The sequence below is a fragment of the Ranitomeya imitator genome, chromosome 4 (genome assembly GCF_032444005.1).
Source record: "Ranitomeya imitator isolate aRanImi1 chromosome 4, aRanImi1.pri, whole genome shotgun sequence".
Lineage (NCBI taxonomy): Eukaryota > Metazoa > Chordata > Amphibia > Anura > Dendrobatidae > Ranitomeya > Ranitomeya imitator.
The window spans coordinates 410,375,087-410,399,576 of record NC_091285.1 but is presented as its reverse complement, the minus strand read 5'-3'; the positions used below and the strand labels follow the sequence as shown (position 1 = coordinate 410,399,576).

General features: G+C 47.7%; 1 protein-coding gene across 4 annotated transcripts in view; it reads left to right on the top strand.

Annotated features, from left to right (window-relative positions):
* The window catches only part of KLHDC10 (kelch domain containing 10), a 178,321-nt gene extending 154,088 nt beyond the window's left edge, over window positions 1-24,233 (top strand). For all 4 annotated transcript variants that reach the window (XM_069765393.1, XM_069765392.1, XM_069765390.1 and 1 more), the window contains 2 exons: window positions 19,431-19,570; window positions 19,970-24,233. In XM_069765393.1, coding sequence (XP_069621494.1) covers window positions 19,431-19,570; window positions 19,970-20,179 — 350 coding nt within the window. In that variant the 3' untranslated portion in view covers window positions 20,180-24,233. The remainder of the gene's footprint in view (window positions 1-19,430; window positions 19,571-19,969) is intronic.
* Window positions 24,234-24,490: the final 257 nt, after the last annotated feature.

Sequence of the window (24,490 nt, the reverse complement as noted above, 5' to 3'; positions counted from 1 at the left end):
GTGGCGCTATAGAGTTTAAGTCCTCTTTTTCTCAGGAGAGGCAATTTGCATATGTGTGCCTGGGATACTCAACCAGGATGTCATCAGTTGGCCGGAGGTGCAGTCACTGCTTCACTGCTTCAGCTGCTTTCCCACCCTGAAACAAAATGTCATCAGTGTCTTCCATTTCAGGGGCTGAGTTGATCACTGCTCACCCTGTTGCTGTTTTCTTTATCGCCTCTCATTGGGGGACACAGGAACCATGGGTGTATGCTGCTGCCACTAGGAGGCTGACACTATGCAAATAAAAAAGTTAGCTCCTCCTCTGCAGTGTACACCCCACCGACTGGCATTATACGCTTCAGTTTAGCTTAGTGTCAGTAGGAGGTGGACACGGGTCTTTCATTAGACCCTTATCTACCTCAATGTGCGCCGTTTCTTTTCAGGTTTTCCGGAGGGATACAGGGTGAACAGTCACACCTGTAGTCCCACCATGCGGACTATGAGTACGGTGTGTACTGCCACCCCGTATCCTCATAGATCCCTCAGCAGGACCAAGATCCTAGCACACAAGCGTGCTCAGAAGTCCGGTCCTGCATCCGTCCCCCACCCACTCGCCCACCAGAGCCTGTCGGTTGCGGAGACGAGGACGTCCATCAGCTCCCTGGACGTCCCATACCTTGCAGGTTAGTACCGACGTGGGATGTTTGAGGTGAGTATTTTCCCTTCTAGATCCACAAACGGGGGTGCCTTATTTCACATCTTACCTGCAAGGCAGAGGTAAAGCTTTTTCCCTTGACGAGCATTGGGTCCCTTCGGATCTCTTTCAGCCGCCGCACGGCGCGGCTGCCTTTTCTGACTACGTGACAGCGCTGTTCCGGCCGCTCTAACAGCGGCCACTTTGCACCAATGCGGCCCTCTCTGGCCGCCGCACCGCTTCCCTGGCGGCGGCCGCCCTGTCCCCTGTTCCGGCGCGACTGCAGACGGGCAAATCCAGGGACTCCTTTACAACTACCGTGCCGCTTCTTCTATGTGTCCGCGCTGTTCCGGCCGCTCTATCAGCGACCACCTTGCTCCAGCGCGGCCTTCTCTGGCCGCCGCACCGCCTGCGGCTGCCCGGCTCCGGCCGCTGTATGCGGCGCTTCACTCTTTTCTTCAGTGCGGCGGCTTTGCCAAGCCGCCGCATCGCTTCGGGTCCCTGCAGCTGTGCTCCTCCTGCCGCGGTCTGCGGCCGTTCATCCTGTCACCTTCGGTGGCGCTGCTCCGGCTGCGGTGTGCGGCCGCTCAGCTGCCGGCCGCTTACATACTCCGCGACCTGTAAGGCTCCCTCTCCGGTCACCTATCTAATTTAGGCCCCGGCTTCTGCCCAGGCCTACTTCCGGTGCCGGACTCCGCCCCCTTTCTTCTCTCATCGGGCGGGCTTTTCTCCCGCCCGACATTTTCACTACGGCCCGCCTTCTCTCCGCCCACTGGCGCCATCTTGGGACTCCTTTTACATGCACGAGTCCTCTCTTCTCTGGAGCCCATACCGCGGTCACATCCGCAGTTCGGTCCAATTTGCAGCAGGAGCCCTCCTGCCTACAGGACTTCTTCTTACCGGAGGCCGATCATCAAGCCGAGCAGCGTCCTCCGGATTCCGTTTTTCATCTACTGTGAGTAGCTCTGCACTGCAGACCGTCACTCCCCTCTGAACCCCCCCCCCCCCCCCGTCCCCTAACCACTCGAGCAAAAGGGGGCCACTCTCGTCTTCCTACTCCTGCAGCAACCCGATTGTGTCCACCGCCCTGGATCCCCCGGCTGCTCCGCTCGAGAGCGACGCCCTGGCTGGGTTTTTTCCTCTGTCACAATCGGTGGCGGATCTGACACGGGTGTCTCACACTCTGGTGTCCGTGCTGGACCGATTTACCCCTGCAGACCCCCGCAGTAGCCAGCGGGTCGCAGGAAGCTCCGTCCGAGCCCTCCATTATAGGCCGCAAAAGGTCCAGACAGGAACGCCGGTCTGAGTCCTCTTCACGCTCCATCTCACCACACGGTCCTTCTCTGCGGTCGACCTCCCCCCGGCCTCCTCTCCTGAGTCAGGCGAGGCGTTCTCCGATGCGCCCTCAGAGGATACTTCGGAGCTGTATTCTAACCAAATCGCTACCATGAGGGATATGGTTCAGAATCTCATTGGAGCAATAAATCAAACCTGTGGCATCAAGGAGTCCGCTATGGAACCCGCAGATCAGGCGGTTTACTTCAGACGGGCTAAACCACCTTCCAAGTTCTTCTCTCCTCACCCGGAGTTCGAGGTGATTATGACCAGAGAAAGGGAGAACCCGACCAGACGCTTTCAGAGAGGAAAGCGACTTGGCGTTTTGTACCCCCCTTTTCCCCGGAGCTCACCACTAATCGGACGGTTTCCCCTTCGGTGGATCCTCCGGTTTACAGACTGTCCACCAGCACAGTCCTTCCACTGTCCAGCGGAGCATCTCTGAAGGATTCTAACGATAGTCATAGAATCTTTCGCGAAGTCAGCATTTGAAGCGGCCTCAGCTAGTCTTTGCCCGGCTTTTGCTTCCACTTGGGTTTCAAAATCCACATCCAAGTGGGCCAAACAACTCCGTCAGGGCATTCTGGACGGGGCTCCACCCGGACAGCTGGCGGAACTTGCCAATCAGATTTCTCACGCAGGTGAATATCTGGTCTCCGCCTCCCTGGATGCCGCGTCTTGTGCGGCTCAGGCATCCAGCAACGCGGTTGCCATCCGCCGGACCGTTTTGGCTTAAGGCCTGGCAGGCGGATTTGTCTTCTAAAAAGTCCCTTAGCAGCCTGCCTTTTCAGGGGTCTCGTTTCTTTGGTTCTAAGCTCGACCAAATCATCAAGAACGTCACCGGGGGGCACAAGATCTGTTTTTCCCCAGGCCAAACCTCGTCGTCCTCCCCCTAGACGACAGAGGTCACAGGCACGTCAGGAGAGGACAGTATCCTTTAGGCCCACTCCTTCCTGGTGTCCTCGCTACTCCCAGGGTAGATCCTCCAGACCCGGGACTGGAAGGTCCACCTCGGCATGACTCTCGGCAAGACCCCAACCCACCTCCCAGGCTGGGCGGCCGTCTCCTCTTCTTCAGGGACGTCTGGATCTCCTCAGTGGGTCAGGGAAGTTGTATCCTTGGGATACAAGATAGAGTTCGTTTCACTTCCCCGGGATCGCTTCTTCGAATCCCGACCTCCAAGAGACTCCGCTCTAGTTCCGGGCTTCTTCGCACCCATCGCTTCTCTCCTCAAAGCCGGGGTAATCGTTCCCGTTCCAGAAAAAGAACGGTTCACAGGTTTCTATTCAAACCTTTTTTTGTGGTACCCAAAAAAAAAAAAAAAAAAAAAAAAAAAACGGTAAGGTGCGTCCCTTTCTGGATCTCAAACTACTGAACAGGAGAGTTCGTCTGAAGCTCTTCAGGATGGAATCCCTTCATTCAGTAATTGCTTCCATGGAGGCTCAGGAATTTCTGTGTCCCATAGATATTCACGACACCTACCTCCATGTCCCGATATTCCCGGGACATCACCGACTCCTGCGCTTTGCGGTGCTCCAGGACCACTTTCAGTTCGTCGCCCTGCCGTTCAATCTTGCAACCGCTCCAAGAGTTTTCACGAAGATCATGGCAGCGCTGATGGTTTTCTTGGGGTCAGAGGCCTGGTTCTGTTTCCATACCTCGACGACATCCTCATCAAGGCTCCATCCTTTTCTCACGAGAGCCTATCCATCGTTCTCGACACACCTAGCCCGTTTCGGGTGACTGGTCAACCGATTGAAGTCCTGCCTTATTCCTTATCAGCGCATCATCTTTCTGGGCATGCTCTTCGACACTCGTCAGACCAAAGTCTTTCTTCCCGAAGACAAGAGATCCATCCTTCGTTGGGACATACGCTTGCTCCAGGGTCATCGGCCTCCCTCCTCCCGTCCAGCCATGAAGGTTATGGGGAGGATGGTAGTGACATTGGAAGCGACTCCCTTCGCCCAATTCATTCACGATTCCTTCAGCAAGTCATTCTGTCTCAGTGGGACAGGTCGGTCTTCTCCCTGGATCGTCCTATCCGACACTCTCTCCGGGTCAAGCGGTCTCTCAAGTGGTGCCCGACGTCACCCCTCATCTCCCAGGGCAGGTTCTTCCTTCCAGTTCACTGGCAGGTGGTGACAACGGACGCCTGCCTGCTCGGCTGGGGTGCGGTATTTCGCCACCTGACTGTTCAGGGCCATTGGTCGGCGCAGGAGTCATCTGTACCGATCAATCTCCTCGGGATTCGGGCCATTTTTCTGTCCCTCCGTTTCTGGGAAAGGATTCTCAGGGGGACTCTGAGCTCCTTGGCCCTGGCCGGGGTATCCAGGATCCTCCTCTGGGCAGAAGCAACAGTTCCGGTGATATCCGTGGTGCATATCCCCGGCGTGGACAATTGGGCCGCCGACTTCCTCAGCCGCGAGGGCCTCGCGGCAGGAGAATGGTCTTTGCACCACGTAGTCTTCCATCAGATTTGTCTTCGATGGGGGACTCCAGATGTGGCCCTCACGGTCTCTCCTACGAACAGGAAGGTCCCTCAGTTCGTCTCCAGGTCTCGCGTTCCTCTTGCAGTGGGCGTCTACGATCTGGCCTTTCCTTGGTCACAGTTCGGGCCTCCCTACCTGTTCCCACACCTTTCATTACTTCCCAAACTGTTGAAGAAGATCATAGCGGAAGAGATGCCGGTCATTCTGATCGCCCCGGATTGGCCCAGGAGAGCTTGGTTCGCGGAGCTCGTCAATCTTCATGCGGACGCTCCCTGGCGCCTTCCAGACAGGCCCGATCTGCTGTCTCAGGGGCCGATCTGCCACCCGAGTTCTCGGTCGCTCAGTTTAGCAGCGTGGCTGTTGAGAGCACAGTTCTAAGAGTGTCCAGCCTTTCAGACCGGGTGATTCACACCATGATTCAGGCTCGGAAGTCTTCGTCTTCCAGGTTCTACTATCGTACCTGGAAAGCTTACTTCCGTTGGTGCGAGTCCAACCGCATTTCTTCTATGTCCTTTTCCCTGCCTTCCATTTTGGCCTTCCTTCAGGCAGGACTGGATTCGGGCCTGGCTCTTAGCTTCCTGAAGGGCCAGGTCTCTGCGTTTTCCATCCTTTTTCAGGTCTTTAGCTTCCCGACCACAGGTTAAGATCTTCCTTCAGGAGTGGCCCACGCTGTCCCTCCGTACAGGGCCCCTGTGGATTCATGGGATTTAAACCTGGTACTGGACGTTCTGAGGGTTTCTCCCTTTGAGCCCCTCAGGGAGATTCCTCTGTCAGTCCTTTCTTGGAAGGTGGCCTTTCTTGTGGCCATCACTTCTATCCGCCGAGTTGACGGCCCTGTCTTGCCGTCCTCCGTTCTTGGTCATCCACCAGGACAAGGTGGTCCTCAGGCCTTCGCCTTTCCTTCCTAAGGTGGTTTTCCACCTTCCACCTCAATAAGGACATCGTTCTACCTTTCTTTTGTCCAGCTCCCACTCATCTTCGGGAGCGATCGTTGAACAAGCTGGACCTTGCCAGGGCAGTGAGGATCTACCTGGATAGAACGTCCACTTTCCGGAAGACTGATTCTCTTTTCGTCATTCCTGATGGCCCGCGCAGAGGCCACCTGGCTTCTAAGGCGACTGTTGCTCGCTGGATCAGAACGGCAATTCGGGAGGCTTACCGGGTCAAGAACAGAGTGCTCCCTCCTGGGATCAAGGCTCACTCTACCCGGGCAGTTGGCGCCTCCTGGGTTTGCACCACAGGGCTTCCGCCCTACAGCTTTGCAAAGCGGCAACTTGGTCTTCCATCCACACGTTCGCCAAATTTTACGAGGTCCATACCTACGCTTCGGCGGACGCCAGCCTTGGCAGAAGGATCTTGCAGGCGGCAGTGGTGAGTCTTCTGACCTGATGGAAGTCTGTTTTCCTGCCCTAGGGACTGCTTTGGGACGTCCCATGGTTCCTGTGTCCCCCAATGAGAGGCGATAAAGAAAACAGGATTTTTGGTTGCTTACCGTAAAATCTGTTTCTTGGAGCCTCCATTGGGGGACACAGCTCCCTCCCAATGTTTCTCAGTTTCTGTTGTTCTAGGTCCTATGACTGTTCTCACGTTTACAGTTCTCAAATTTGTGGTTATGATTTTTCAACCTTGTGGTTTATTTTCTACTGCTTTCTCACTAACTGAAGCGTATAATGCCAGTCGGTGGGGTGTACACTGCAGAGGAGGAGCTAACTTTTTTATTTGCATAGTGTCAGCCTCCTAGTGGCAGCAGCATACACCCATGGTTCCTGTGTCCCCCAATGGAGGCTCCAAGAAACAGATTTTACGGTAAGCAACCAAAAATCCTGTTTTCTCTTCTTTTCAATGCGCACACACAGTGCTCTCTTGCCGACTCATCACTTCTCTTTAGAGTCAGTAAGGGAATGCCTGGTCATTGTGCATTTAAAGGAATTTAGCATCGGGAGCTGATATTATCCAGCCACCAAAAAGGAAGTCACTGATATTTTGTTTCAGGGTGGGGAAAGCAGCTGCAGCAGTGACCAAAACACCGGCCCCTTGATCACATCCTGTTTGAGTATGTTAGCATGCACTGGGGATTCTAAAACAAAACGTCATTGGAACGGAAGATTAAAAAAGGACAATGGAGAGCGAATAGTAGGAAATTAAGGGTGTGTGCACACGTTACGTATTTGGTGAGGAAATGTCTGCACCATTTCTGCATCTGACAGGAAAAATGCTGTGTAAGGGTAAGTCCACACTGGGCATTTTTTTGCTGCATTTTTTTTTTCTGCAGCAAACCCTGTTTTTTTGGCAGGAAATAAGCTGCGGCAAAAACGCATTTTTTTTTTCAGGCGTTTTTGGGGCTAACTTGTCTCTTTATGCATGCTAATAAAGTTGAGTGCCCCCAGAGGAAAAAAAAACCATTACTTCCTGTAGAACCATACCTCTTGATCCTTTGGAGAGCCGGCAATTCATCTGCCGTGTACAGTAAAATCACAGCAGGAGCCGACAGGATAGAATAGATTAATTACATATAGTAAATACATAGCTATGCAGATATCAGTGACAAATACAATTAATGCAGTGTGTGTGCAGCTTACTGTATGTGTATTTAACTATTAAAAGATTAAAAAAATGGCCTGGGCTAATATTATTAACCAGCAGAGGGAAAGCCGACAGCTGGAGGCAGATATTCATAGCCTGGGAAAGGGGTAATACCCATGGAGCTTCACAGGCTATTAATATCCCCTCCCAGCTGTATATTATGCCTTTACTGGCTATTAAAATAGGACCTTTCCCCCACCCCCACCCCAAAATAAAAGATATAGGGCCCCCCTATAATTAACTAGCCAAGGCTATGCCGACAGCTGTGGGCTGATACTAATAGCCTAAGAAGGAGCCATGGATATTGTCCCCCTCTCCCCCCAGGCTAAAAACATCAGCTCTCAGCTGTCCCAGAAAAGGCGCATCTCTAAGATTTGCCAATTTTGGCACTGAGGCCGGTGTCCCACTTGCAACTGCAATGCGAGAAACTTTCTCGCCTCAATACCTGGCACTGCCGCCGGCACTCTGGACCGGAGTGTGCGGCTGCATGTATTTCTATGCAGCTCAACGCTCCGGATCGAACCGCCGGCTGCGGGGTATTGAGGCAAGAGACTCGCACGAGTTTCTCACATTGCAGTCGCAAGTGGGACACCAGCCTTAGCCTTGCTCTTACCACTTGCCCTAAAGCTTGGACAAGTGCGGTGATAGTTGGGGGGGGGGGGGGGGGTGTTTGATGTCATCTTTGTATTGTCAGGTGACCTCAAGCCCAAAGGTTGGTAATGGATGCCCAATTACTAACCCCATATTCATATTGTGTAAAAACACACATATACACAATACAGTCCATTAATTGAAAGAATGACACAGACTCCTTTTAATAAATCTTAATTATACCATACTTACAGCATCTTCCATTCCAGTGATGCCATTGTCCCCTGAAAGAGAATTAAAATAAAAAAACACAATATCCCTCACCTCTCCATCATTCTGTCCCATGCTGTAATCCATGTCTGGGGGATAAACAGTTTTCAACCTGGACGGTGCCAAGTCATGACCGTCCAGGCGGAGAACCACTGGGAAATAAGCAGCTTCGAGCGCAGCTTCAGTGACTAACAGTGACATCATCGAGGTTACCGCAGGTTACTGCGGCTGCGTTCCTAGCTGGGCTGAACTGCGGTGACCTCTGTGAGATCCCCGCTAGCACGGTGCAGAGGCAAGTTCACTGCAGTTCGAAGTCAGAGCAGTGACATTCTGGTGAACTCACCTCTGCACTGTGCGACTTTCTCATGGTGCTAGTGGGGATCTTGCCGAAGTCACCGCAGTTCAGCCTTGCTTGGAATGCAGTAACTTCGACTTCACCGGTAGTCACTGATGCTGCACTCATTTCCCAGTGGATCTCAACCTGGATGGTTGCATCTTGTCACCGTCCAGGTTGAAAGCTATTTATCCCCCAGACATGGATTATGGCGTGGGACAGAATGACGAACAGGTGAGGGATATTATTTTTTATTTTAGTTTTATTACAGTAGATGAGGAATTCGGTGGAATAGGTGTTAGGTGAGTATAACTGTGCTTGTTATTGTTAAATAAAGTGTGTTATTATTTATTACTATAGCGCCATTTATTCCATGGCGCTTTACATATGACGAGGGGTATACATAATAAAAAGTACAATAATCTTAAACAATACAAGTCCCGACTGGTACAGAAGGAGAGAGGACCCGCGAGGGCTCACAATCTACAAGGGTTGGGTAAGGATACAATAGGTGAGGGTAGAGCTGGTCGTGCAGCGGTTTGGTCGATCGGTGATTACTGCAGGTTGTAGGCTTGTCGGAAGAGGCAGGTCTTCAGGTTCTTTTTGAAGGTTTCGATGGTAGGCGAGAGTCTGATGTGTTGTGGTAGAGAGTTCCAGAGTAGGGGTGATGCGCGAGAGAAATCTTGTATGTGATTGTGGGAAGAGGAGATAAGAGGGGAGTAGAGAAGGAGATCTTGTGAGGATCGGAGGCTGCGTGCAGGTAAGTACTGGGAGACTAGGTCACAGATGACCCACAAGACAAGTTGTGGATGGCTTTGCATGTCATGTTTAGGGTTTTGAACTGGAGTCTCTGGGTAATGGGGAACCAGTGAAGGGATTGACAGAGGGGAGAGGCCAGGGAATAGCGGGGGGACAGGTGGATTAGTCGGGCAGCAGAGTTTAGAATAGATTGGAGGGGAGCGAGAGTGTTCGAGGGGAGGCCACAGAGCAGGAGGTTGCAGTAGTCAAGGCGGGAGATGAGGGCATGGACTAAGGTTTTTCAGATTCTTGGTTTAGGTATGTACAGATCCGTGAAATATTTTTGAGCTGAAGGTGTCAGGAAGTGGAAAGGGCTTGGATACGTGGTTTGAAGGAGAGATCAGTGTTAAGGATTACCCTGAGACAGCCAGCTTGTGGGACTGGGGAGAGTGGGCAGCCATTTACTGTAATGGATAGGTTCGTTGGAGGGTTCGCGTGAGATGGGGAAAGACAATAATTCTGTTTTGTCCATGTTAAGTTTTAGAAATCTAGCGGAGAAGAAGGATGAAATAGCGGATAGACATTGAGGGATTCTGGTTAGTAGGGTGGTGATATCTGGTCCAGAGATGTAGATCTGTATGTCATCAGCATAGAGATGATACTGAAAGCCGTGAGATTCTATGAGCTGTCCCAGGCCAAAGGTGTAAATGGAGAAGAGCAGGGGCTCTAGGACTGAACCTTGTGGGACTCCGACTTTATTATTTTTAATAAAGGACTTTATTCTGGCTGAGTCTTTTACAAGACAACTATAAGATTAGTAATGGAGAGATGTCTTATAGACATCTCCCCATTACTAAGCCATGGGCTTGATGTGGGCCTGACAATACAAAGGTGACATCAACCCCACAAATATGAACCCCACTTGCTACGGCTACCGAGCAAGTAGGAATAGACGAGCAAAGCGTCAGAATTGGCGCATCTAATAGATGCTCCTTTTCTGGGCAGCTGGGTTAGGCTGGTGGGGCCATATCCATGGCCTCTTATGAATCTGAGAATACCTGGTTGTCAAAAATGAAGGGGATCCCACTTTTTTTTTTTTTAAAATTATTTAAATAACCCCTTTCCGACCTCTGCCGTACTATTAGGGTATGTGCACACGCTGCGACCTGGTGTGCGGATTTTTCTGCACTGATTTTGATAAATCCGCTGGGCAAAAACACTGCGTTTTTTCTGCGGATTTTCCACGGTTTTTGTGCCGATTCTACTGCGGTTTTTTAATATGGAGCAGGTGTTAAACCGCTGCAGATTCCACACAAAGAATTGACATGCTGCAGAAAATAAACCGCAGCGTTTCCGCGCGTTTTTTCCACAGCATGTGCACAGCGGTTTTTGTTTTCCATAGGTTTACATGGTACTGTACACCGCATGGAAAACTGCTGCGGATCCGTAGTAAAAACTGCAGCGTGTGCACATACCCTTACTGCGGAGGTCGGGTCCCCTGCTTTGATGTGGGCTCAGGCGCTGAGTTCACCTCAAAGCCGGGACATGTCAGCTGTTTTGAACAGCTGACATGTGCCCGCAATAGCGGTGGGTGAAATCGGGATTCACCCGCCGCTATTAACCAGTTAAATGCCGCTGTCAAACGCTGACAGCGGCATTTAACCAGCGCTTCTGGCCGCGCGGCCGGAACTGATCGCATCGCCGACCCCCGTCACATGATCGGGGGTCGGCGATGCATCAGAATAGTAACCATAGAGGTCCTTGAGACCTCTATGGTTACTGATGCCAGCTGGCTGTGAGCGCCACCCTGTGGTCGGTGCTCATAGCAAGCATGCAATTCAGCTACATAGCAGCGATCTGATGATCGCTGCTAAGTAGCAGAGCCGATCCAGTTGTGCCAGCTTCTAGCCTCCCATGGAGGCTATTGAAGCATGGCAAAAGTAAAAAAAAAAAAAAAAAAAAAAGTTTAAAAAATAAAAAAAAATATTAAATCGCCCCCCTTTCGCCCCATTCAAAATAAAACAATTAAAAAAAAAAATCAAACCTACACATATTTGGTATCGCCGCGATCAGAATCGCCCGTTCTATCAATAATAAAAAAAAAAAGGATTAACCTGATAGCTAAACGGCATAGCGAGAAAAAATTTTGAAACACCAGAATTACGTGTTGTGTTTTTTTTGTCGCCGCGACATGCACAAATGTGGTATCACTAAAAACGCCAGCTCGGCACGCAAAAAATATGCCTTCACCTGACCCCAGATCACGAAAAATGGAGACGCTACAGGTAACGGAAAATTGCACAATTTTCTTTTTTTTTTTTTTTACCAAAATTTGTTTTTTTTTCACCACTTAGAAAAAACGTAACCTAGACATGTTTGGTGTCTATGAACTCGTAATGACCTGTAGAATCATAGTGGCAGGTCTGTTTTAGCATATAGTGAACCTAGCAAAAAAGCCAAATAAAAAACAAGTGTGGGATTGCACTTTTTTGCAATTTCACCGCACTTGGAATTTTTTTTCCCATTTTCTAGTACATGACATGCTAAAACCAATTATGTCGTTGAAAAGTGCAACTTGTCCCACAAAAATCAAGCCCTCACATGGCCATATTGACGGAAAAATAAAAAAGTTACGGCTCTGGGAAGGAGAGGAGTGAAAAACTAGAACGCAAAAACGGAAAAGGGCACGGTCGTGAAGGGGTTAAAGAATACAGTGCAGGGACCCCTCTGTTCTTGATGACCAGGCTTGATGAAGCTGACAGCTGAGGGTGCAGCCCCCGACTGTGAATTTTGCCTGGCAGGTTATCAAAAATACGGGGGAACCCATGCATGGTTTTTTTTAAATTATTTATTTACAGAACCGCAGCTGTCTGACCGGCGGGAATGATTTTACCACCGATCAGAAGTGGTGTTTGCCGCGCTGCCATGCACATGACAGCATGGCAAACGCTGTATGTTTGGGCCCCCTCATTGAAGAGGATAGGGTTTGGGTCCGCTGCTCTGTGTCTCGCAACCATGCAGCTTGCCATCTAGATGTAGCAGAGCCGAGTGTGAGGTTACATCCGTCTGTCCTTGACTTTTCTGCAGCAAATACCCTGCAAAAAAGTCAACCTGCGTTTTTTCATCATCCATTCAAGTCAATGGGTGAAAAAACGCTGAAAGAAGTGACATGTTCTGTGTAGGGGAAAAAAAATGCAGCAAAGCACAAAATCCTGATGGAAAAAATAACCGATGTGTGTATGAGATTTATGAAATCTCATCGGCTTTTCTGGTACTGTAAAAAGCAGCTGAAAATTTGCATGCAAAAACGCCCAGTGTGAACATAGCCTAAAATAGGTGCCTTTTTTGACATGCGTTTTTGGTGCAGATTTTTCTCCACTCATTTATATGGGTGAAATCTGCTGCAAAAAACACTGAAAAAAAATTGACATACTGTAGATTTAAATCTGCACCAAATCTGGAAGTCAGAAATGAGCAACATGTGCACGAGACTTCAGGATTCCCATTCACTTTGCTTGCGTCTGTAAATCCTTAAAGGGAATCTGTCACCTCATTTTGGCCCTATAAACTGCAGCCACCGCCATCAGGGGCTTATTTACAGCATTCTGTAATGCTGTAGATAAGCCCCGATGTAACCTGACAGATAAGAAAAACAGATTATATTATACTCACGCAGGGGCGGTCCCGCTGTGGTCCGGTCCGATGGGTGTCGTGGTCCGGGTCCTGCGCCTCCCATCTTCATACGATCACGTCGTCTTCCTTGCTTTGTGTCACGGCTCCTGTGCAGGTGTACTGATTTGCCCTGTTCAGGGCAGCGTAAAGTACTGCAGTGCGCAGGTGCTGGGCTTCTGACCTTTCCCGGTGCCTGCGCACTGCAGTATTTTACGCTGCCCTCAACAGGGCAGACAAAGTAGCCACGACAGAAGCAAGGAAGAGGACGTCATAGCATGAAGATGGGAGGCCCCGGACTGTGACGCCCATCGGACCGGACCGCACCGGGATCGCCCCTGGGTGAGTATAATATAACTTGTTTTTACTCGTACTCCCATGACAGCACGACGAGAGAGGGGATCCGCCCATTAGGAACAGGAAACCTACAGATACAAAAGGGCGGTACCTCTCCCTTGCCTCAGTTGGTTTCCTGTTCCTGAGGGGATGGGTGCCTACAGACAGAAGGCCCAGGCCGGCCGGCCGATTACGGTAGCGGGGGGGTCTCCTACCTCGGCCGGTGCGGAGATCCCTGGAGACGCCACGGTGGTCCTTGCTGGACTTCACGGCAGTGGCGTTCGCAGCAGGGAGCGGAGTCCGGAGGATTTCCTGCCTCCATCAGCGTCAGCGCAGGTAAGTATTCCCATTGGTGGTGCAGCGGTATGGTGGGGCTGCGGGTGCCGGGCTCAGGCGTGTGGGTGACTCCCGGAGCGCTGCGCTCCATCCCCCGGCGTCCTGCACAGCTCTCAGCGCGTGCTGGAGCATTTCCGGGTGCAGTGACGTGGGGGGGACAGCGTTGGCCCATGTGCTGACCGGATCCAAGGGGTATTTATGCAGGTGGAGATGTCAGATCCCTGCTTCTGGTCGCATTTCATCATGGAGAGTGGTGGTGAGCAGCAGCAGCTGCCAGACGAGGTACGTCAGAAGCCCAAACAGAAGGATAGAGGCGACCAGCCCAGTCGTAAGAGCTCTTCCGAACAAGGATCCAGAGCTTCGACTAAAGAGACCCCTCGGATTCCGGTATTGTACTTTGGCGCACGGGTAAGTGATCTACGTGAAAGTTCACTCTGTGACGCGGGCCCCTTTATACTTTATCATTCCAGGGGAAGAAGAGTACGGGGAAGTCTAAACATAAGGAATGTGCCCTCTGTGGAGTCCCTCTACCTGACTCTTGTTCAAAAAAATTATGTGCCCCCTGTATACAACAGACGGTGAGGTCTACAGGAGCGGGTTGGTGGTAGTGACTTTAGGTCAGATATTAGTTATCTCCTATATTGTCCTCCCCTAGGTAGCAGAAGAGTCCGTAACTCCAGCAAATCTGAGGGAAATGATCCGGCTGGAAGTAAGGGAATCACTACGGTCCCTATCCCAAGCGGAAGGCTCAAAGCATAGGACTCTCTTGGACTCTAATTCTTCAGAGGAAGAAAGAGAGGAGAATTCCTATCTCTCCAGTCCTCTCTCCTCTTCATCAGATGAGGAGTCAGGACGATTCTGTCTACCCTTGGATAGAATCGACAAAGTCGTCAAATCAGTCAGAGGCACCATGGGTATAGAGGAACCTAGATCACAGCCCTCGAAACAGGAGATGATGTTTAGCGGACTTGATCGTAAAAAACATAGATCTTTCCCGGTAAACGATCCTTAGAGAATGGAAGAAACCAGAAAAAAAGGGGGCCTTACCACCAGCGTTAAAACGCAGGTATCCCTTTGACGATCCGGTTGTGGATACATGGGATAAAGCTCCTAAACTGGACGTGGCTGTTGCAAAGGCGTCAAAAAAGGCCTCATTACCCTTTGAGGATATGGGAAACCTCAAGGATCCTCTGGACAGAAAGGCAGATATATTCCTCAAAGGTACCTGGGAGATGGCGGCTGGATCTCTCAGACCAGCCGTAGCGGCAACATGTACGGCCAGATCTTTAATGGTCTGGCTAGATCAGTTAGAGTCTCAGCTTAAGGACGGTGCATCCAGGGATACTATTCTGAAGGCTCTACCGACCATCCAGAATGCTGCAGCCTTCCTATCGGACGCATCGGTGGACTCTGTCAGAATGGCGGCCAGAGCGGCAGGACTATCCAACGTGGCTCGCAGGGCCTTGTGGCTGAAATGCTGGTCAGGTGACATTCAGTCTAGAACCAAGCTCTGCGCCATTCCGTGCGAAGGACAATATCTCTTCGGTCCAACTCTGGACGAGTTGTTGGAAAAAGCAGGGGATGACCAAAAGAAATTCCCCAGTCTATATTCATCTTACCGCCGGCCCTTTAATCGAAGGAGATTTGGTCACGGGAAAAAACGCGGGTCCTCTCCCACTAGAGAAAGTTTCAGATGGGAAGACAGACGCGGTAGAGGTACGGGCTATATGTTTCGCCGTTCCTCAAAGGATCAGAAAAAACCGGACCAATGACTAGCGATCCCTGTGGGGGGTAGACTGTCAGCATTCTCTTCAGCTTGGCTTGACATTACAAACAGTAAATGGGTCAGAGGCATCATTACTGAAGGTCTAAAACTGGACTTCAATCACTGGCCTCGTGAAAAATTTAAATTAACCCCTTTACGTTCCTCCCCCCTTGAGCAGGCAGCTTTGGAAGCAGAGGTTATCAACTTATGTTCCAAGAACGTGCTGATTGAAATTCCGGAATCAGAACGAGGAAGGGGATTTTATTCTCCTCTTTTTCTGATTTAAGAAACCAGACGGATCTTTTAGAACGATCATTAATCTCAGATGTCTTAATGAGTTCCTGGTCAATGAATCATTTAAAATGGAAACAATCAATTCAGCAATAAAAATGTTGTTTAATCACTGTTTCTTGGTAGTTGTAGATCTAAAAGATGCATACTATCATGTTCCAATACATGAACACTTCCAGAGATTCCTGAGGGTAGCTGTGTCAATGGGGGGCCAGATTCGCCATTTCCAGTTCAGAGCTCTTCCCTTCGGCTTATCAGCAGCTCCTAGGGTGTTTACAAAGTTAGTGGCCGAAGTCATGGCGCACTTACGAGAGTCTGACATCCTAATTATTCCCTACTTGGATGACTTTCTTATAGTAGGGAGCTCTGAAGACCATTGCCGTTCTCAGCTAGAGACAGCCACATCCAAACTTGAGCATCTGGGGTGGATCGTAAATTATGAAAAATCTCGTTTACAGCCCCAGAAAATACAAAGATTTTTGGGACTATTGTTGAACTCAGAATCCCAACAGTGTTGTCTTCCTCCCGACAAGTTGTTTCATATCCAACAACAGGTGTCTAGGGCAATTGATAAGCCTTCCATGACCCTTAGACAGGCTATGTCATTATTGGGTTCTTTAACCTCTTGCATTCCCGCCGTCCGTTGGGCCCAGTTCCACACCAGACCATTACAAGCCGAGGTGCTGGTTAATGATAGAATCTTACAGGGGTCCCTGCAGGATCAGATTACCTTAGGTCCAAAAGCACTCACTTCTCTTAGGTGGTGGCTAAACAGTAAAAACTTATCGGCGGGAGTTCCGTGGGTGTCACAGGTAACACGTGTTGTAACGACAGACGCTAGCCCTACGGGTTGGGGAGCACACATGGATGACATGATGGTTCAGGGTCTATGGTCCCCTCCCCTAACATCAGCCTCCTCCAACCAGAAAGAGTTAATGGCTGTAGAGCTTTCAGTGAAAAAATTCCTCATATATCTGCAGGGTCATCATGTCAAGATCCTATCGGACAACCAGGTCGCGGTCGCATACATAAATCATCAGGGTGGAACTCATTCCGAGTCACTGATGAGAGTGGCGGATCGTCTGTTCCAGACAGCAGAAAATCACTTCTTATCCCTAACTGCTCTACACATAAGAGGAAAAGAAAACATCAAAGCGGACTTTTTAAGCCGCAACACCTTGAGACAAGGGGAATGGTCCCTAAACAATTACGTGTTCGATCAGATTGTCCACAAATGGGGACATCCAGAAGTAGACTTATTTGCTACCAGGGACAACCGGAAGACAACAAAATTTTGTTCCCTAAATCCCAGAGAAAATTCTCTGTCGGTAGACGCTTTTCTGATCAGATGGGATTTTCAACTGGCATATGCATTTCCTCCACTAGGCCTGATACCCTTAGTAGTCAGGAAGATAAGATAAGATCGAGCCAGAGTTATATTGATTGCCCCATTCTGGCCCAGAAGGGCCTGGTTCACTTGGCTCAGGATCATGTCAGTGGAGGACCCCTGGGTACTTCCGGACATTCCAGATCTGCTCTACCAGGGGCCGATCAGCCATCCTCAAGTAAAGAATCTCCATTTAACGGCATGGATTTTGAAAGGGCGTTACTAAAAAGCAAAGGGTTCTCCCCGAGTCTAATTGAGACCCTTATGAAAAGTAGAAAGCAGATAACCACAACAATCTACGCTAGGACCTGGCGGAAGTTTCTGGCCTCTTCTGATTTTAATTTAGAAGAGGGATTACCTATTAAACAAATCTTAAAATTTCTGCAAAAAGGCCTAGAACTAGATCTATCCACTAGTACTCTAAGAGTACAGGTCTCGGCCCTAGGGGCTCTATTTTCATGTAACATCGCCAATAATTATTGGATCTCAAGGTTCATTAAAGCTTCTATTAGATCTAGACCCATACATAAAGATAGATCTATGCCTTGGGATCTCAACCTAGTCCTGTCAGCATTGACTAGAGAGCCGTTTGAACCATTACAATCAGCTTCAATTAAGGCCCTATCTCTTAAGACAGCCTTTCTTGTGGCAATTACATCTGCTCGTAGAGTTGGAGACATACAAGCGCTCTCCAGAGTATCCCCTTATACAGAGTTTCTACCAGACAGAGTAATCCTCAGACCGGACCCAGCCTACTTACCAAAAGTGTCATCACAGTTTCACAGGACACAGGAGATAGTTTTACCATCCTTCCTTCCCAATCCCTCCAACCCTAAAGAAGAACTACTCCATACATTAGATGTTAGGAGATGCCTGCTAGAATACATCTCTATTACTGACACATGGAAGAAAGATAATGCGTTGTTTTTATCTTTCCAAAACCCTAGAAAGGGACTTAGGGTATCAAAGTACACACTAGCAAAGTGGATTAGGGAGGCTATCTCTTTGGCTTACACTGCAGGTGGGGGTCTGGCTCCGCAGAATCTGAGGGCGCATTCCACCAGGGCCATGGCTACATCCTGGGCGGAAAAGTCTGGAGTTTCAATCGACCAGATATGTAAGGCGGCCATATGGTCATCCCCGTCCACCTTCTTTAAGCACTATAGGTTGGATTTGGGGGCTTCCTCTGATCTCACATTTGGGTTAAGGGTGCTACAGGCCATAGTCCCTCCCTAAGGAAGTTTACATCTCTGTAATTCTCTCGTCGTGCTGTCATGGGAGTCCGAGTAAAGCATTAAGCTACTTACTGGTAGCGGCATTTCTCGGAGGCCCATGACAGCACCCTTAGTTCCCTCCCTATTCACGTGGGGGTTGCACTCCATATAAATGTATATATTTCACAATATGATACCAGTCCCAATAGATGTCTGCTATTTTTGTATATAATCTGTATATAGTGTATATTTTTGTGTACCACTAACCGCGGTAGTCCTCTCAAGACTCTGAAATACAACTGAGGCAAGGGAGAGGTACCGCCCTTTTGTATCTGTAGGTTTCCTGTTCCTAATGGGCGGATCCCCTCTCTCGTCGTGCTGTCATGGGCCTCCGAGAAATGCCGCTACCAGTAAGTAGCTTAATGCTTTCTTACCTTTCAGGTTACATTGGGGGCTTATCTACAGCATTACAGAATGCTGGAGATAAGCCACTAATGGTGGTGGCCGCAGTTTATAGGGCCAAAATGAGGTGACAGATTCCCTTTAAGGTTTTGTGCCAGATCTGCTCAGAAAAAAATACAAATCTTTAACGTGTGCACAGGCCCTAATAATTGGGCTACGTTAGAAAAGTGATTAGATTATTACATGAAGTTGACATTTAGGATGGAATTCTACTTTTTGTTTGGACTACCCCGTTTAATACTTTTGACATGTTGTAGAAACGGTGGGGGGGTCCTACAGCTGTGATCCGTCAAATTCTCTTATACCGAATGCAAGCGTTTCTCATTTCACGGCCCGAAGACTGACTGTATGGAGTCGGTGTCCAAGGAGGGCAGCGCTTGGCTGAGTGCTTCTGCCTCTTCATATTAGTGATCATGCCCAGACCCCCACCAATTAACATTTTTTTCATAGATCTATGACGTGCTAAAATATATCGTGAAAATGCAGTTACTCTTTAAACTTGCATGTGTTAAACTGCAGAACTGAAAAACACAGAACCACAACTGCCCACAGGATGTGTGGGGTTGAATTCATTAGGGCTGAGTTACAGAACCACACAACCTGCAGATGGGTGTGTTACTGTTTTAAAAAAAAAACAAAAAACATGGTGGCTCTTTCCTTAATTCTTGTTCAGCATCTTTTATTAGTGATGAGCGAACGTGCTCTGAAATTTTCGAGTCCCCGTGGCTGCCTGATTCGCGGCTGTTAGACAGCCGCAACACATGCAGGGATTGCCTGTTTGTTAGAAAGCCGCAACACATGGGGGTGAGTGCCTAACAGCTGTAAAACAGGCAGCTGCAGGGACTCTGAGATATTATCCGAGCATGCTCTGATAACAAGATATCTAAGCACGTTCGCTCATCACTTCATTTTATGCAAAAATTTACATTGTGGATGTTTTCTTTTTTTTTTCAGAGGTTTTCATATGTGGTGGTTACAACGGAGAGGTTATATTGGGTGATCTCTGGAAGTTAAACCTACAGACCTTTCAGTGGTCAAAACTTCCTGCTGTGATGCCTGAGCCTGCGTACTTCCACTGTGCAGCGGTGACTCCGGTATGTCCTCCATTTCTGTTCTTTGGCTTTATTTTTTACTGGACAGGGGTGCATGACATGACTGATAAATTATGTACACTCTGAAGAGTGATGAGAAGGACCAAACGTTTGTCGGTAGAGCGCTGTGCGAACTATGAAATAGTTTCCCACACCATTTGCACACATTGCTTGTTGAAGTACTTAATCCCATCTGTGAAGGGGCTGCAGTGATATTGTGTAATATCCTGACAATTCAGAAAGCAATGGTGATATTGGTTTTCCCCCAAACAGTGGTTAACCCGTACTTTATATAGATTTCCAAGGATTTTTTTTAAAATGGAAACAAGTTTTGTGGTTTCTTAATCATAGTGGTAGATTCCTATCTTTACAAGCTGCTGACATGTTGGTTTTCTCCTCTAGGCTGGCTGTATGTATATCCATGGAGGAGTAGTTAATATCCAACAGAACAAGCGGACTGGATCTTTGTTCAAAATCTGGCTTATTGTCCCAAGCCTCCTAGAACTGTGCTGGGAGAACTTGCAAAAATATTTCCCTCACCTTGCCCACCTCCCCACAAATCAGCTTCTACAGCTTGGACTATCACAAGGACTCATAGAGAGACTAAAATGAAGATATTTGCACCCTTCCTCGAGTCCCCCGGTGTTTTAGGAGTTGTCCCAGGAGTACGCTGCTAATGAGATCTGGATGCCTGGACCTTACTCGCACAGATTATACGTGGCCTTCAATCCTCTTCACATTTTAACTATACCAGCGCATACATCAGTTTTAAGTCCACCGCCTTTACCGGCCTTTCTAGGTTTTTATTCAGTGAAGAATCGTGATGCTTCAAAACATAATTTTAATTAGGTGTCTTATTTGTAACCTGTTGGTTTTTAGATGGATTCCACCAACGAGTCCTTTTTGTGAACTGTGTGCTCAGTCACACGCGTCCATTGTCAGATACTATGTTTTGTGACTTTTCTAGCTTCTCCAGCTGTCTGAAACATTATGGAGCAGGTGTAATCTGTGCAGGTCATACCAATTTTAAGACATGGCGTTCAGCCTTCATTCTTCTTTGTAGAGCCTTGTCAAAGGGCCTAAGCCGTGTCTTGTTTGGGCACTGGTGGCTGATCTGTAAAAAATCAGCTGACCTCTGCTTTCATAGAAACGCATGGACTTCTTGAGAGCCGGAGCTAAAATTAACTTTCAGGCTATAGAAGGTACGTCGTGTGCCGAATCTGTGATAATTGTAGCTGTAATGTCTTACTTATGCTGCCTACTCGTCTTCTACAGATGTCTGTGTATTTTACACTACTGGCCAAAGCTTCTCCTTATGGAGAACACTGACCACTGATGGGACAACTTCTCTAGAGCAGACTGTTCCAGTTTTGTGGATCAGAGATGACTCTAGTATTCCACATCGTAAAATGATTATGAATTTTTAATTCTCAGTCATAGAAAGTGTCCACATTGTATTATTGAGCAATCTTTTCTTGGAGCGAGAATTGGGCTTCAGTGCGCCACAGTTATACAGAGGTTTATGGTGTAAATGCTACAAAGCAAACCAATTTACATATGTAATGCTTGCAAGCTATAAAGGGAACCTTTCATATTTAGAGAAAAAAACCCTGTAGTGTTCTCCATAGTCCAAAAGGGATGCTCTCGAACACCAAAGGAAAGTGGTTGTGTTTAGCCATTAATCATATAGGATTAAATAAATGGCATAATGTGCACATATTTGAAAAAAATAAATACAATTCTTTCTCGTTCAGGGTACAAATACCCTTAATCCTAGCTGATTAGTAGTAGTAATGTGCATATTCGGGTGTCTACTTTGATGCTCCGCTGCAGAGTTATTGCAGTCACGTGCTTAGTCATCTAGGTGGTGTCACAATGGCTCTGCAAACTCCAACCATGCTCCTTGTCAGATCCTCTTCAGCACACACGGTGCTGATGAGGATGGCTGTCAAAGAGCAGTGCTCCCTGTGTAGACAATGCTGACTGCTCACAGGCCATGGCACCACCCACTTGACTGCAAGCAACTTCAAATTCAGTTAGACAAAACCATTTGTTTTAAAAATGGTATTTAACTGCATGTCTTCCGGTTATACATAAAAAAAACCTTTAATGACTGGTTCTCTTTGATTTTCTGTTTATATTACTCTACCCTAGCTACAACATAAGATTTCTGTATCCTATTAACAACTTTACTCCGGGGTCACATTTGAGAGTTCAATGCGTGAAACTCGCACGAGTCTCTCACATCAATACCCGACACTGCCACCGGCATTCAAGACCAGAGCGTGCGGCTGCATGTATTTCTATCTAGCTGAACGCTCCATTCCCAAGAGCCGGCGGCAGTGCTGGGACTTGATGTGAGAGACTTGTGTGAGTTTCTCGCATTGAGCTGTGTGACCCCGGCCTTAGACTAAGGCTGGAAGGATCCCAGGAGCCAGGTGATCAAAGTAGCCTAACCTAAAGATTTAGTGAGCAGGAGCACTGAAGCCTTTCAAAGGTCGAAATACAAATGCAAATACACTAAAACATTCAGCTGGCTTTTTACCTCATCTGATTGGCTCCTTTATTTGACTGCATTTTGTCCCCTTTGCTCGAGTCTCCTATCTAAACTGAAACCAGTTATTAGACTTTGTGCCTTCACTTATCCTACATGTAGTTTTTTCTTTCATATATGATATTGTGCAACATTAGAAACTGTTGTAATATCATATGAAACATGACCCTCCTCCCAGGGGGAAAGAAAATCCAAGGTTCCTACGGTTAAAGGGAACCTCCTGTCATCGGGAATAACGCTCTTAACCTGTAGATGTGCGGTTATACTGCTGTCTGTGTTATTATGCTGCCCGTAGCCGAATGCAGCAGGAGGAAAATTAAGTCATGGAAATGGCGCCATCGCTGGTTCAGCTGTAACCGCATCCCTGGCACTGACTGACAGCCGGCCCTAATGCAGAGCCAGTGTCAGTCAGGCCCCCACTATGTATATTCAGAGCGGTAACTGAACCAGCGCTGCCCCATGACTGAAACCGAACACAGTCAGGGAGGATAAAGTAAATTTTCTCCCTGCTGCGTTCAGCTACGTGCAGGCACCGTTCGGCATAATAACACTATTAACCTGCAGATTACTCTTAATCCTATTTGCAGGTTAATTGCTTTTATTTCTGGTGACAGGTTCCCTTTTAATTTTTTTTTAAGATACAAATAAACTCCGTCTCTGTGCTTGAAATGTCTTTTTCTTTTTACATAAATGGAAGTCTCGAATGCAAAACCCAATGATCGGGGAGATCAGTTTGGTAACATAACCTTCAGCTTTGCACATATAGACCTTGATTCATCAAGACTGGTTTTAACCTCCTAGTCTGGAGTAAGATACGACAAATTCATTAAGAAGCATATTCCTCTTTAAAAAGCATTTTGCGCAGCTTTTAGCTGCCCTGCGCCACCACAAGAATGCTCACCAGTCAGTGGAGTACATTTGGTGAATTTGTCAGCTGCGCTCAGCCTGGTTATGTTCCGCTCACTTTTCAAAAAGTTGTCAATGCTGCCAGGACTGGTATAAAAGTGGCAAAAGTTGCAACATTTTTCCACAGCTACAAGTTCAAATAGTTTTGCTCCAGACTTCTGTCCAAAACTGCTTGACTTGGCCCCATAATGTATTCTGTCCTATACAGTCCGAGTTATGAGGAGCGATAACACCGCAGTTACGAGCACCCGTTCTTGCTGTATTATTCTGGTTCAGTTTTTGAATGTATTTTGTATACAATTTTAGTGCCTTTTTCATTAGCTTTAGAAATATGTGCTATTTATTGTGCGTATATATCCCAAACAAGGCACTGTCTCAGCAATAACATTTTATCTGTAAGTAAGCCAAATATATTTATTTTCTGCCTCCTTCCAGCTATAATAGCAATTCAACTATGAATGCACCACGAATGTCTTGGAGCTATAACATGAATGCAGCTCTTCTGTGCAGTATTTCAATAGCCCGGGCTCTAAAATTGTTTTCCATGACCCATTGTTTTAAATCAGTGCAGTGTTTGGAATCCTAAGGTGCTGGTAATGTATTTGATTTTATTCTTTCATAATTTCCCCACCATGTTCCTCTGAATAATCTCCCATCAATGTATTAGAACTGCTTACTTGAAGCTCTAGATAGGAGCCAAGATGCAAGAATTTCTACCATCGCTTGGTAAATGTCTGGTTCACTTCACTACCTGCTGCCTTGTATTGGAGAACAAGTCATCGAAATTCCATGAAGAGGTGGAGAACCCATTCAGTTACTATGTATAGACTGTGCTGCCTATTCACTCATTACATGAGAACCATTTCTGTTTTCACTTACTGATAATGACTCTACTGCCTTAACCCAAATGTCTGAAACACATAAAGGAAGTACACGAGACAAAACTCAAATGGTAAGAAGTACTTGGCTGTGACGGGCACAGACTGATGCGCTGTTCCTTTCACTGCCACACACTCTTCAATGTTCTCGGCATGATGTATAAAGTATATGATAGACTCAATGTTGTCAGCTTTTAATAGGTGTTCTTTTTAATTGTAAAAATTCAAGTGCAATATTTTGCTTTGTCAGTCATGCATGATAAATGCATTGTGTTTTACATGTCTGTTTTATTTTCTTGAAACTGAATTAAATTTTTTTTAAATGCTACTTTTGCGTAGGAAGATTTGTAAACTACATACCAGGTTGTCTCCATTTCAGCCCTTTTTAGGTAACCCTGAATTCTTAAAAGGTACTCCACCTTCGTCTTATAAAACCCTTGCAAATCAAGGATGCACTTTAGTAATTGATCTACTGGACCTCAGATTCTCCATGCTTTCTTTTGACATAGCATCACAACTAGTGATGAGCGAGTATGCTCGTTAATCATGTTTTTCGGAGCATGCTCGGGTGGTCTCCTGAGTATA